The following is a 15995-nucleotide window of genomic DNA, read 5'->3' as shown; positions in this document are numbered from 1 at the left end:
AAGAAATCGACGAGGCGGTCCAAACCTTCGAGACGAAGATCCGGGACGCCATCGCCTCCGCCACCAGGGAACGAAGAACTCCGGCCCCAATACTGGAGATTTCATGGGAAATCAGGGACCTCATCAGGGCAAAAAGACGAGCCAGACGGATTGCACAACGTACCGGTTTTCCGGTGGACCGTGCAGAAGCCAACCGGCTGAGATGGGAGGTGAGAAAAGCACTTTCTGATTTCAGAAACGAGAGATGGGAAGCCAAACTTCAATCTCTCACCGCCGAAGACAACTCCGTCTGGAGAATGTCGAGGGTGCTGAGATCCGACCGAAAACCGCTTCCACCAATCCACAACGAGAACGGGATCGTCTTCACCGACGAGGAGAAAGCAAAAGCGTTCGCGTTGAGCATGAGCAGACAATGCTCACTCAACCTCACGAACGCGGACCTGGACCACGTTGAAGAGATCGAGGATCACGTGGAATCCATCGCCACCGAGGACCCAGATGAACCCACGACATCCCAAAAACTGACCGTACGACACTGGCAATATACGCAGATGACACAACGATTCTCACCAGATCGAAGCAACCCTACATGGCTACCCGCTACTTGCAGGAGTCTGTGGAACGCATCAAAAACTGGTGTCGCAGGTGTCTCATAAACGTCAACCCCGACAAAAGCCCAGCGCTTTTGTTAGCACGACGTAGAGTCAGCCCTGATGGGTTTGTTCGAATGTTCAACGCGGATATTCCTGGTCTGACCAGGTCAAATATCTCGGGGTCATTCTAGACAAAAAACTCTCCTTCGGCTCACATCTTGATTACGCACTCGCGAAGGACAAGATGGCCACGGGAATGCTGAGATCGTGCTATCAAAACTGTGCACGCTGTCAGAAAAGTAAAACTGTTTTAATTTGGTGAAATTACTTTAAAAACCAACAACAGTGGTTGAAATTTTTGTGTTGTTGAGAAAGGAATCAATATTTGCCTATGGAAAGTGTCGTTGGACTTTTTGTGAAATGTTATTTATGAAATTTAAAAAGTTCACAGAATCGTCAATAACTTGAAGACTCAGGAAACGTACCTGAACTAAATCGAGTGAGGACAAAACACGTCACGGGAAACGAAGCAATAGTTGGGGCTGTAATTCAAGCTTTTGAAGAGTATCCAATCAGCAGTGTACGAAACATTTCCAAAATCCTGAATGTTCAAGTGTCTAGAATTTTTCAGTTGTTGTTCAGTCTTTTAGTCCTTTTTGAAAGAATTAAAGCATCCAGTTCCAAAAGTAAGTCAAAAATATTGTTTTTTAACTTTGTATGGGTGAGAGATAATTGTGAAATGTCCCTTGCGTGACAGGTAGGTTTCTGCGAGTAGAATTGACCAAAATTCAATGGTAGTGCACATTTCTCTCATAGAGATCTACGCTTTTGCATCTGTACCCACGTTTAACAGTTTGTTTTTCATTTTTCACGCGAAACAGACGTCTTCCACGAACGAGTTTTTTCTGAAAACATTTTTCACTGACGATAACTTTTTTAATATAAGTATGACATATGTCTTAAAAAGCTTAACATTTTAAAAAGGCATGTAAAAATTACGTTTATAAGAATTGAGATGTTGCATTAATTTCATTTTAATCTTTATCTTCTAAAATATCTGCATTTTAAATTTCATAAAAATCCGTTGACAAATATCTGAAATATCAGGCTTGAAAGTCTTAGCTGGGACACTCTGTATTTGCAACCAAAGAATATAAAGTGGCGACCGCGCCGTGTTATTTTGGGGAAACAAATTAATGCTGATAGCGCTACGTGCGGTCGAGTGAGAAACTAAATCCACCATATTGGAAATTGAAAAACCGTGCGCAATTTGAACATTGCGTATTTTATGTATGTACCCTTATTAGTTTGCATTACTGGTTTTATACAAAAATTGAATAAATATACCCAAAGTTTGTAATACAAACTGTAAAATTATTATCACTAAGCACGGGACAAACAAATTTACACTATTTAAAAAAAACGGTTTTATTAATTATAGTACTGCAAAATACATTCTAAAGTAAAACATATTGTGTAATTTTCTCATGCACAACAAAACTAGCACTTTACTTTTCCGTAACAGTTCCAGTCTCACATAACATTCAAAGTGCGCTTTAAGAAGGTACAGGGGGAATTTGAAGGCATATACACTCTGACTTCTTTCCATTCTTGAATAACTGCGTTCCGTGATGAGACAAACGCGATTTTCACACAAGAACCAACCTAAACGACAAGATGCTCACGACCACACATGACACACAAAAAAAAAACATTATTTTAAATAAACCGTCAATGTCGTCAACCGTTTTACAAAACTGCGCATGCTAATTGTGCTTTATGCCTTATATGGATTGACATTGTTGACATCCAGGGTGAGCACATAGCGCGAAATTTAAAACATGTTTCCTCTTTCTCTATACAAGCGACACCCCCATGGATCGCAGGCCAGCGAGCTGCGATTACGCGCTTGCGCCTGCGCCTGACACTATCACCTACATTTTTTATACATGCGCAGTAGGAAGAGGTGGAGGTGGTGCCCGAACCGGTAATTCACAGATTCCAAACGATTATTTGTTTTGTTTGCAACATATAAAACGGCCGGAATCACTGGAATTTAAATAAAGATAATGCACAGGTACGCCGGTCTCCATTCCTCATTTTTTTGGGCACCATTGCCAGCAGTGGAGGCACTGCCTTCTTTAAAATACCTCAGATTTTCTCGGAATCTGTTGAAACTGTAAGCGAAGCCCCAGTATACCTGCTTCCCATTCTAAGAAAAAGATGAAAGGGATCGTAAAAGTCGGTAAAACAAATTACTCGTAATAATCACCCAGAATTTAGCGTTTGTTTTCAAATGCCTAATTTTTTCTCTATGTAGGTGCTCGTATGTAAATTTCTTTCAAAATTATTTGTACAAATCATCATTTAAGTACTTCGACCTTATATTATATAGACTCGCCGAAAAGCGAGTTTGTAGGCAGGTTGTTTGAAGCCAACATGTAAAGGAGAGAGGAGTGAGGGGCAAGAGGAAGCTTATTCCTTGTTGAATAGTAGCTCGTAGTCAAGGGGCAAACAATTGAAAAAACATTACAAGTTTCAGAAATAATTTAGGTATACGAGTTTAAAAAAATGCCTTAGTTAAAATACTTCTAATTCTACCTTATGACATATGCTCAGAATTACAATATTCAAAAATATTCAGTATCAAAGTGGAAAATCAGAATACGTTACGATGCCACTGGTGTGTTTCCATATTTAGGTTAACATAAGTAGTTTCTTACATACGGATGACATTACCGATGAATAAGCCCTTGTGGATACTTTCTCCTGTACATTTCGACGCAAGAACCAAATTTTACCCATTCACAGGTAAATTTAAGCCCAAAATTCACAATTTTTCCCTTTAAACACAATCGCGAAGCACGAAGTTTGACGAATAGTAACGAAACACTTACAAATATGTTGAATGAACCAGTCAGAGAAGGGGAACCTAAGGGTTAAATTCGCGTACCAAGTCTCATTTCCCCTTGCCCCACCTGCACATGTTTGTTGGCTTCAAAACAAATCTCACCTAGCCCAGTCTATATGGTCTATATGGTCGAAGTTTAAGTATCTTTGTTTTAGAATGACTGGCTAATTATTCATTTCATATTTTAAATTTTATTAACACTATTCATGTTTTTTTTACACGCTCCCTAAAATGGTTTCTTTGAGAACTGCTTTCATTGCGCAAAATGTCATTTTAAAGGATAAGTACTCAAAGTCGTCATAGCATCACTTTGCGGACTCTAATTTATTTATTATTTGACAAAACAATAATTATTGTTTCAATAATTCAGTCGTTGCTATGACTATCTATCGAATGCACTTATGATGAAGGTGGATTGGAAACGTAAAGAATTTTACAATTTTGTTGTTTTAGAGAGCTGGTACCAAAAAAGTTTGTAAACAACACTTCCGCAAAATAGTTGAGGACTCAACTCATTAAGGACTTGGCTACTTCGTCGCCTCGTCTCTTATCCGATTCGTCCTCTAAAACTTTATTTTGCGGACTTGTTACATAAATAACTATTAATTCATTAGTAATAATAATTTTATTGTATGGAATTGAAAAAAAATCCGAAAAAATTCATATGCATAAAGAAAATAATAAAACATTTTTTGCAATGGGAGATTTCTACGTGGGATTATTAATTTTTGAGATACAGAACAAATAGCTCTTTAATAATAGTTCTAGTTATGTAATGTAAGAATGTATAAAAGAGAGATAAAACCAATAATTACTAAATGACTTCTAGATATAGGGGTTAAATCAGCCTTTTGAACCATTAATTTTCATCAAATATACAAAATTTTATGTTGGTACTAGGGACTTTTTTGTAAAGCAATTTTGCGATAAATTTTTCCTAGCTCAAAGAGTCTCGCTGTGATTTATTTTACCACAGAATTCTTTTCTTATTCAGAAACACTCAATTTGTGCTTTATTTTTCACTCCAAAAAATTCAAATGCGCTGTTGCAATTCTATTATGAACTGAAATATGATTTAGACTGATTTTCCCAAAACTTTTTTATTAAAAAATTGCAAATAGAAAAGATGTTATATTTTTTGAATTTTCTTACCTTTTAAAATTAACACACGTATTTCTGATCCTGTAGACAGATAAATTTGAACAATTTTCAAATATTTCCACCAAAGCTATATTTTGCTAATGGTTTGCCAATAATTTGCCAAATGGTTGATTGTCAGGAAAAAAGTGTCATATCGAGACTACAGAATTTAATTTATTCAAATAAGTTTATTAGTATTACTATTTGCTACATAAAAATATGTACACTATGTTGAATCTACTATTCACACTGTAACTTCTGTAATCAATTAGTATTGTGAACCTTTATCTTCGGGATAAAGAAAATATATTTTGACATTTCCTTTTGACGTAACCACGTTCTCGTTATGTTTAATTAAAAAAATTGCCGCAATACCGTAAGCCAGACAGGGAATACCTGAAATTAACAAAAAAAAACAAAATCATTATTAGCTATCCAGATTATTATTAACAGGTTGACGGCCGTCGAAAATTTAACTGATGATGACGCCAAATATCATTTATGTTTTATTTTGAATTTCAGTAAAACTTTCAGTTTTCAGAAATAGAAACCAGGTGCGAGATAACGTTTTGTGTGCATAAACGTAATATATGTATATGAGGTATGAATAAGTGCTTCATTTGTGCAAATGCACCGAACACGTCTTCGCGCATCGAGGTTCATACAATATATGTATTTTTAATCGAGATAAGGTTGAGATCGGCAACTCAATGTAAACTTTTACTCCGCAAAAACGAACTGAGCCACTTTTTGAAACACTTTTGGTAGAGGGCGCTCAATGCGCCACGCGCTGGGATTTTCAAAATAGAATATTTGTATTTTGCCAATATTTATTTATTTTATAAATGGGAAATGGCTAAAATAGTTCGTGCGCTCAAGCTCAGAGGTCGCGTCAGTCGCAAAGAAATTTGTAAATTTAAAGGAATCTGTCGCACATTTTGCTAAAAGTAAAGGACGTTCACTTAAAAATAATCGACGTGCGCACACTTCTCTTTTTAATGCTTTGATTTATATACAGTCGATTCAGGCCCCAGAAAGTATATTCAAATTATGTGTTCAGTGAGAGGCGAGGGGCAAAGGGGGAAACGGCTAAAATAGTTCGTGCACTCAAGCCCAGAGGTTGCGCTAGTTGTGAAGAAATCTGTAAATTTAAAGGAATCTGTCACACATTTTGCTAAAAGTAAAGAAGGTTCACTTTAAAATAATCGCCGTGTGCACACTTCTCTTTTCAATGTTTTGATTTATAAAGAGTCGATTATTTTGCTGTCGTTGAGGTTTTTGGCGACATTTTATTTTAAAATGTTTTAAAAACTTCAGGAAACGATTTAACGTAATCTTTTGGGTGTTTTTGTGATCAAACGTCTCTACTTTTATATCGATCTTTTATTTGAATCTAGTGTATAGTGTGAATTAACAGTGTTTTATTTAATGAAGGAAGAATCAACTTATGGTAAACGTTACTGAAAGGTGTCTGTCTATACAACAATTAATTGCGATTTCTAGATATTAATATAATCACATTACACCCAGAAGAATCACACAAACCTCTCTAATAAGGGAATTTCCGGATGTTTTGGAGATGAAGGCCGTCTTTGGAAATGATAACGGTTCTTGGGATGTAATTGAAAATCCCATGAAGAGAAGTTAAATGTAATGTGCAGTAATTAATATATCATAATAATAAATAAATTTATTGTAGTTAGGAAGCCAGTATTTTCTAAAAGCAGAGAGTTTAGGACTTGCTATGGTTAAAGGTTTTCAAATTTGCCATGTCCCTTTGTCTATATCTTTGATGCTGTTTTACACAATTTTATAACGCCTATGCCTGTTAAAAAAACAAGATTTTTCTTTTTTGTGATTGCTAAATTTAGAAACTAAACGAAAATTCTCTTGTGTTTGTGTAATTTATTAATAACTAGGACGCAATCGACATTACTCTTAAAAAATTTCAAAACTTATCAAGAACTTTAACATCAAACTATTATACGTATTAGGCCCGCTTTTACAAACATCCGATAACTTTATAACCCCGAATAAATTTCGAAAAATACATTGTTGAGCAAAAACACTAAAAACTTATCGGAAGTTTGTTTATCTGAGAATTGTAAAATTTAGCTTTAGGAACTCAAAAATTGGACTAATGTCAAACGTTACAATCAAAACTTTGATATTTTTTTGTTTTTCTCAACAGTGTGCAGATAACTAATAGAACCAACAAAACTGATGTATTTATACAGACTAATCCCGAAATACTATGTATGTTAGCACTCTGAATTTCAATTGTAAAGGATACCAATAAAGTAACTTCCGGTTAATAATTTAATCTAATGCCAACATACTCAGTTTTTCTGGATCATTATGTATATTTGGACAATGTATTTACATACATTACTACATCAGAGTATGTTTATAAACAACAATTCGAGTTGAATTAATTTTGCCTATACATTCCAGCACGTTATTATTGTTTCTAAATGAATTTTTATTGGAAGGACTTTGTTTCATTTTATTAAGCGATGTTAAATGTTCTTGTGCTATTGCAACTGTTACAGATGCTTTTTTACTAAAATGTCTCGTAACAGTGCATGAGTACAGAAACATTTAACATTTATAATCCATTAAATTTGGAAAATAAATAAAATGTCCTGTTTTTTACTGCTATTATCGAGTTAGTTCGATGTCTCAAGGTTAGGTAGCGCTTTCGCTAAAAACGAAGAGTAGACAGAGAGATTCGCTTCTCCCTCTCTTTTATTCTATGTCTGCCATTATACAGACTGATCCAGAAATACTGAGTCTGTTGGCAACACATTTGAAAGTATTTGCGCTCGTAATTTGCAACATTGCAACCGAATTCGATTTTTCTTGACAATTATTTGACGTACAACTCCATGAGAATGTTAAATTGTTGTTAACTGGAAGCGTATTCCATTGGTATCCTTAAAAATTTAAGTCCAGTGTTGCCAACAGACTCAGTATTTCGGGATCAGTCTGTATAATGGTGCAATGCCGCGCGACGAAGGTGCATCTAGCGACTCTCCGGCCTTAACTAAAGAAAAAGTGTGTAAAAACAACTTAATCCTAAAACGTAAAATTGCATCTTTAAAGGTGGAATTAAAAGCTAAAATCTTGTATCAAAAGTAACGACCCCGAAAATGTGGATCAAGAAAACTAGGACGACTGTCACGTATCCCAGAAAGTCAAAACCTTTCTTGATGAAATGAAGAAACTACTTGATATTTTTGTAACATTAAAGGCCGAATTAGTTGCAAATATTAATGACAAATTTTCAGAATTAACCAATAAACGTGTCACACATCTCGATCACAGTGGAATAGTACCCGGCAGTGATACCTCGCAACCAACAAAAAATACAGCGACGTAACGTGACGTAATTGTAGCACCCAAAGTTAATCAAGACAATAATGTACCATTACAAACTTTGCAAAAGGAGATTGATCCACATGAACAGGATATCGGCAAAACTCGAGTGGAACAGACGAAACATGGTGGTCTTGTGATCACCTGCAATAATAAGGAAGATGTGTAAAAACTAACTGTGCTCATGGAAGAAAAAATTGAAAATAATTACATGATCCCGAAACCTGCAGCCCACAATCCAAAAATTAAGCTGATTTTTCTTGAATGAGGATATTAACAAAGCAGTGGCAGCAGTGCCTCCTCAGTGAAAAATGAATACAAAATAATAAAATATTATATAAATATTTCAATTATTTTATATATTTCAAAGTAGTAAAACGCAATTTTAATGCAATTTTTCATTTGACTATACCTTATCTTTCCGCTGCAAATAATAGTCATAATAGTAAGCCAATTTTAAATAAACCGCAGCGACTTCACAGCTTTATGAGCAGTCCGCAGCATGCCTCCGAAGAGTTAAGATTTTTAGACAGACTAATATGTAATTTGAGATGTTTTCAATCGGGAGAGTAGAATTTCAAAGCCCGCATAAGCCTGGATTGGAGGCATACACGCTCCTTTTTATTAAGCTAATGAAATTAATTATTTCAAATTTACCGGGATTTGTTAAATTTGCAACAGTTTCTACTTTTTTTGCAGTGATAATGAGTGCATTCACATTGTGAGTTAGATTTTGTTTGGGGCACGTAAATCTGTAAATCTGGATACTAAAGTATGGATGTGACTGTCGAGGAGATAAGTGGTAGGAACTCTATAGATGTTGTAGAGTTCCTAATACAAAACAAATTTTCTCGACTTCCATTTGAGGATCAAATATATATAAAAGAATTAGGGGTACCTGGCCCAGACTTAAATAATATAATAATCAATCCAGGTAAACCATCACGAACATTTGTAAATTCCTGGTACAATAAATGTAAAAAGCAAAACGTTAAAAAAGTGATTTTGTTCGCCATGTGTTTTGTTTTCAAATCGTGGTGAGGAACGATTGATTGGTAATTGTCTGTTTCTTGGTTGTCAGGAGTTAGCATTTTGTGGACACGACGAAAGCAAAGAATCTTTGAATAGAGGGAATTTTAAAGAATTAGTTTCATTAATGAGTAAGAGGGAGGATATTTTAAAAGAATTTTTGAACAGTAATTTGTTTTTTTTTTCTGGTACTTCTAAGACATTTCAAACAATTTAATTGATTGCATAGTTCACATTGCATCTAACAAAATACAGTGAAATAAATAATTCATATTTCTTTGCATGGCAAGTAAATGAATATACGGACATTAGCTGTCGTTCACAATTGTCAATCATTTTTAGGTATATCAAAAACGGTGTCGTTGTGGAAAGATTTATGGGATTTTATGATGTTAGTTCGGGTCGTACCCGAATTTATTGAATCAATCTTTTGGAAAATTTAATATACAGGAAAAATTAATTGCACAGACGTATGACGGGCCAGAGTGATGGCTGGCCACTTAAATGGTTTACAAAGTAAAGTAAAATGTTCTGCTCTTCAAACAGTTTTTGTACATCGCTATGCCCATTTTTTAAGTTTGGTTTCAAGTAATGCGTCCAGTTCTCTGAAGCAAGTAAGAATTTTTTTCGCCAATTTATCAGGTTTTTCTTCGTACTTCTATAGATCGACCAAAAGAACTAATGTTTTAGATACAATTCGTGGAACTAGATTACCCACGACCATTCCAACTCGTTGGAATTTTTTATCTCAATTTGTCTCGACAGTATTTTTTTATAGAAAACACTTAATCGAGGTTTTAGATTACATTATAAAAAACCCAAATTTTGACAACATATCAATAAGACAATTTTCAAAATTATTTAAAATTATTTCCGCAGGAATTATTAGACAATTTAGTAAAACAATATAATTTTTACTATATAATGACAAAATTTCTGGTGATTCAAAAACACATTTTGAAATGTTACAGTTTATGACTAAGTTGGACCTTAATATGTGTATGCCAGAATTATTTAAGTTAATTTCTCAAGTTGTGGCTATACCCGTAACCTCTGCTTCAGTTGAAAGAAGTTTTTCAAAGTTAAAAAATAATAATACATACACACGTAATACTATGGGATAGGACAGACTATCTAATTTGTCGATTATTTTAATTGAAAAAGATTTAATTAAAAAACTAGGTAGTAAGTAGTAGTGATCTAAGAAGAATTATTGATGTTTTTGCTACAAAAAAACTCGTCGAATTCCCCTGCAATTTCGTCATTAAAATATAAAACATACATTTTACTTTGCGATGGATTTTCTTTTCCTCGGTTATTTTAAATAAAGCCGGTTCACTTTCATAAAAACCACGTCCTAGTGTAAGTTCTTTATATTTGGTGTGTGTAAGCCGGTCTTTAAATGAGCGCTATTGTTTTGAGTAATTTCTAGTGAGAAATTTGTTAAAATTGACAGTGAAAGCTTTGAAAGTTTTTAAAATCTGTTAATTATTCACTTAAATTAAATCTGTGAGTTATGAAACCGGTCTAAAAACAGGGTATCAAGACTAATACTTTGTTTTAATAAAAATTTCTATTGAAAACATTTTTTACTGTTGTCTCCAATATTCTTTTCAAAGCGCCTAGGCAAATTTGCTCGATTTTTGCGAGGCATTTTATAATGACCTGTTTTACATCAACATTTAGCGTTGCTTGCTTCTTTATTACTTTTGGCTGCTTATTTTTAAAATTTCAGTTTGAAATTATGATTTTCCTTACTGCGCTTGTGCCAAGTGTCAAATTTTGACAATGAATTAGTACTGCCAATCGGTACCCTAAAAAAACAGACACGGCGTACCAAACTAACAACTTCACAGCTGGTTGTTATCCATGTGAAAATACAGTACGTTTTCTAAGAATTTTATTTATATTTATTATCATATTTAATGGTTTCAATTTTTTAATTTTGTTTTATTTATTATGTGTTTAAGAATTTATTTTTCATATATTTATCTTTGTTAGTATAAGTAGTATTATTTTAATTTTATTTGATTATTACTATTTTTTTTTAATTTATTTCACGTTATTATTTAATAAGAATTTAGTTTTTGTTATTGCCTTTACTAATCCTGACCTTTGGATCAATTTGTTTTCTAGAATTGTTTTTTAATTTGTTTTTCTTTTCCCGGCAAAATGCGTATTAAGATTATTTTGTTATTTACTTTTAAATGCGAATGGTGTGTAATGTTTACTTACTCTAATATATTATGATATATATCTTTTTTACAATAAAAAAATCTGCCTCCTCTTTTGAAAAGACCAAGAGCCACCACTGGAATAAAAAGGACTTACGAAGATGCGTTATTCACTTCGTTCGTGTCATTTCGTTGCTTAGCAACACTGTGGAACACATCACCTGTGGATAAGTGTTCGCAAATGTGGCGACTGCGGCGCCATTTTTTACATTCTCATGGCAGTCACTTCCTTCGTGTCATTTCGTCAATTTTTGTCAATTCATTTTTTTTGCTTAATTTTATTTAATTTAATCCATTTCGAGTCGGTTTTACTTAATTTCATTTATTTCTATTTTATTTAATAAATTTCGAGTCGGTTCGTCGGTTAACCTCCTGAACCCTGTTTTTAAAGTTTTTTTCTTCTTAATTTCATTTAATTCAATTTAATTTAATCCATTCACCTCGCACACCTTCCTTTTTAAATGTAATTTCATTTTACTTTATTTCATTCAATTTAATTTAATCCATTTCGAGTCCACACCATCCTTCTTAACGTGTTTTAACGTGTTTAATGAGTTACTCGCGGCCGATTTTTATCAATTTTCTGGAATTTTCCCTGAATTAATTTGCACTACAAATGACACATGAGAAAAATCACAAAATAATTTTATTCTTCAGAAAAAAATACAATTCTAATTATATGGGCTTTAGAGTGTTGAAAATGATTTAAGATCGATTACAGAACTGTTCCAGATCAGTTTGTGTCCAAACACTGAGGCTCCGGATGTTTTTACGGTCCAACTGGCGGGCTTCCTAGAAAAATTTCTCGAAAATTCCAGTTGCATTTGAAAAAATGCAATAAATACGTGGATTTTCACCAATTTTATTTCACCGTATTTTCACCAATTTTATTCACTTTATTTAATTATACATAACCTCACTTTTTAGAATTGTTCATGAAATTTTTCCGGACTCTTGAATCTTGGACGACACTTAATGAATTAATGATAAACAGGGGCTGTTCACTCTTCAAAAAAAGCCGGGAGTAGAGATGTTAGTTAGTGGTAACATCACCGAAGCGCTGACAAGCAATCAAGAAAGATGAAATATATTACTGTCTCATTCACGGTCTTAATCGTTGTGTTTGCGCATGTGTCCCCAACGGTTCTGTAATTCAAAAAAAGAAAACACGTGCATTGCCTAACCTAACATTGTTCGTTGAGCATTGTGTTGGTAAAAATAGATGTAGAAATTGTGTTTCAGTTGTTGAAAACCCCTTTTATTTTGTTAAATCCGCCGTTCATCGTCTGCTTGCTTTGATTAAGGTGTGAGTAATAATTTATTAATAATATAATATAATAATAATTTCTGTCCGTCCATTCTCCGGGATCGAATTGCGAGAAGGATGACACAGAAGAGGCACTAGATTCACCACGCCACTTTGTTGAAGGGGACGACGAGGGAGTCCAACCTCTTGAAATCAATATTGAGGCGGATCCCCACTTTTCATTTCACGCCACAAAAAGTTGTGTCGAAAACTATGTGGCAGGCTATGTTGCAAAAAGCTTGTTAAAAACTGTAGGTGTGTGTTCTTCCTGTCGGGAACAGTTGTTGTTGGGGTCGGTAAACACTGATCCTGTTTTACATTTTAGAGATTACCGACCCAACGCACTTTTACGACCAGGAAATAATTTCTTAGAATTATTTAAACAAGCCGGTCAAGTGTTAACTCATTATATCCCAAAAGTGTGCACCAAAAACAATGTTAAAAAAACTTTAATTGGGTTGCTGCGACACCATGTGATAACCAATTTGTCATGCCAGGACCACAACTTGGAGAATTTATTTTTTGACAAAATGTGCTTGTTTTTTATCTACCATTGAATCAACTTAGAAAATAGAATTCTCCAAGGAAAAGAAAAGCGTCGGTTTTTAGTAGCAGGAGATGCCATTAAGGCAGCTGCGTACAAATTTTATAAAAAATGTCATAGTAGAAAATTAGCAATTGAGAAATTAAAATCGAAAAATTAAGGTCTAATTGTTACTTAGTATAAGTTATTACATTTGTTTTTTAATAACTTTTTTGAAATAAATTTATATTACGTATTACATATGTATTATTTTTTACCAATTGTCAAATATATACTATTGATGAGCAAAGGCACAGTTTTACAGTTGCAAATGACCCTTTTCAAATTGAGGATGATCACATTGTGGAAATCCTCAAGTTGAAACGCGTCGTGTAAAAATAAAAGTTGGTGTGTCGACTGTGAAACGGTGTTTTTGTTCATCAAATTTATCATTGTTTCTGGTCCAATATCGGAGGGGTTTGAATTTCCCTCCAAGCGATACAACTAGCACTTACGTGACGTGACCACTTACTAGAATCAAATTGTCGATTCAGGTTACTGGTAACGTCACGTAAGCGCTAGTTGTATTGCTTGGAAGGAAATTCAAACCCATCTGGTATTGGATAATTGATATTTGATGAACAAAAACATAGTTTTACACCCGACACACAAAACTTTAAGTTTTACATGACGCATTTCAATCTGAGGATTTCCACAAGGTAATCAGCCTCAGTTTGAAAAGGATCTTGTAAAACTCGAAGTTTGGTGTGTCGGCTGTAAAAATGTGATCTTGTTCATCCACGTGCCTGCCGCACTTGTTCAACAGACACAAATTCTGCGCCTGAAGATACAATGAAGGGTCGCGACAAATTTAATAGTTTCATTGATTCTGTGTCTCATCACAACCAGAGACACACCATTTTGACAATACTCAAGTGTGAACCGTTGGAGTGGAGACACATGCAGGCCCCTGAAAGTGTATACAAATTATGTGTTCACTGGGGGAAACGGCTAAAATAGTTCGTGCGCTCCAGCTTAGAGCCAGTTGCAAAGAAATCTGTAAATTTAAAGGAATCTGTCACACATTTTGCTAAAAGTAAAACAGGTTCACTTAAAAATAATTGACGTGCCCACACTTCTCTTTTTGATTTATAAACAGCCGATTATTTTGCTGTCGTTGCGGTTTTTGGCGACATTTTGTTTTAATGTGTTTTGAAGACTTCAGAAAACGATTTAACGTGATTTTTTGAATGTTTTTGTGATCAAACATCTCCACTTTTATGTGGATCTTTTATTTGAATCTAGTGTATAGAGTGAATGACAGTGTTTTAATGAAGAATGAATCAACTTAAGGCAAATTAAGGTAAACGTTACTGAAAGGTGTCTATACAACAATTAATTGCGATTTCTAGATATTAATATAATCATACTACACCAAGAAGGATCACACAAACTTCTCTAATAAGGGAATTTCTTGATGTTTAGGAGATGAAGACCGTCCTTGGTGATGATAACGGTTCTTGGGATGTAATTGAAAATCTAATGAAGAGGAGTTAAATATAATGTGCAGTAATTAATATATCATAATAATAAATAAATGTATTGTAGTTGCGAAGCTAGTATTTTGTGAAAGCAGGGAGTTTAGGACTTGCTATGGTTCAAGGTTTTCAAATTCGCAATGTCCCTCTATGTCTTAATCTTTTATGTTGTTTTACACAATTTATTAAGCGATGTTAAATGTTTTTGTGCTATTGCAACTGTTACAGATGCATTTTTTTGAAAATATCTCGTAACAGTGCATGAGTACAGAAACATTTAACATTTACAATTCTTTAAATTTGGAAAATAAATAAAATGTCCTCTTTGAATTTCCCGCTATTATCGAATTAGTTCCTTCTCTCAGGGTTAGGTAGCGCTTTCGCGAAAAAACGAGGGGTAGACAGAGAGATTCGCTTCCTCCTCTCTCTTATTGTATGGACACATGCCATTGCCGTCTTGAGTTCGAGACGGCTATGCACATGCGCGAACAACAAATTTTTTAAATGATTGAGACAGTAATATCTTTCATCTTTTTTAATTGCCTATAGTGGCGGTCAGCTCGATTTGCGTGTGCGTCATCAATTTCATTTTTTCATTACCAACACAAAGCTATAAAAAATTATCAAAAACAATGCAAATTTAAACAGCTAAGGGCTATCTAAGGGTGGTATCCTTGAACATTAATTTACATGTGCACTTCGACAACACCGTCAAGTGTCACGAATTTGTCAAACTGACATTGACAGTAAATTATAGACGTCGTCGCATGGTTGTCGAAAGTGTTATCGGTGTTAATCGCAAGTATTTTCTGTTCGTTTATTGTGTTTTGTGATTTGCGTTCCGTTAGGTTTTTGATTCTGCGTTTATTAGTTCTTGTTTTGTGAATCTGTATTTTTTGTAACAACTCATAATTTAAACACTTCGTAATCTCAAAAAGTATTTGATAGTTTGTCACCGCTATGCCCCTGCTATGTAAACTTAGTGAGAGAAATGTCAGATGACGCACACGCAAACGGAGCTGAGCGCTACCATATCAGCGCTTCAGTGATGTTACCACTAACTAACATCCCTACTCCCGGCTTTTTCTTAACGAGTTATTACCTTCGACCATATATCGTATAGACTGGGCAAATTGAGATTTGTTGTGAAGCCAATATTTGGTACCCTTAGGTACCCCTTCTCTGATTGGTGCATTCAAAATATTTCCAAGTGTTACGTTAATATTCGTCAAACTTCGTGCTTCACAATTGTGATTAAAGGAAAAATTGTGAATTTTGGGCTTAAATTTACCTGTGAATGGGTAAAATTTGGTTCTTGCGTCGAAATATACAGGAGAAAGTAT

At 34.4% G+C, this 15995-nt stretch overlaps 1 protein-coding gene across 1 annotated transcript in view; it reads right to left on the bottom strand.

Moving 5' to 3' along the window:
* Nucleotides 1–4812: 4812 nt before the first annotated feature.
* The window catches only part of LOC103313817 (uncharacterized protein), a 124450-nt gene continuing 113267 nt past the window's right edge, over nucleotides 4813–15995 (bottom strand). Inside the window, exon 4 of the mRNA XM_064355934.1 lies at nucleotides 4813–5040. Coding sequence (XP_064212004.1) covers nucleotides 4913–5040 — 128 coding nt within the window. The 3' untranslated portion in view covers nucleotides 4813–4912. The remainder of the gene's footprint in view (nucleotides 5041–15995) is intronic.

Source organism: Tribolium castaneum, chromosome 3 (genome assembly GCF_031307605.1).
Source record: "Tribolium castaneum strain GA2 chromosome 3, icTriCast1.1, whole genome shotgun sequence".
Classification (NCBI taxonomy): domain Eukaryota; kingdom Metazoa; phylum Arthropoda; class Insecta; order Coleoptera; family Tenebrionidae; genus Tribolium; species Tribolium castaneum.
This window is presented reverse-complemented; position numbering and strand designations above follow the sequence as displayed.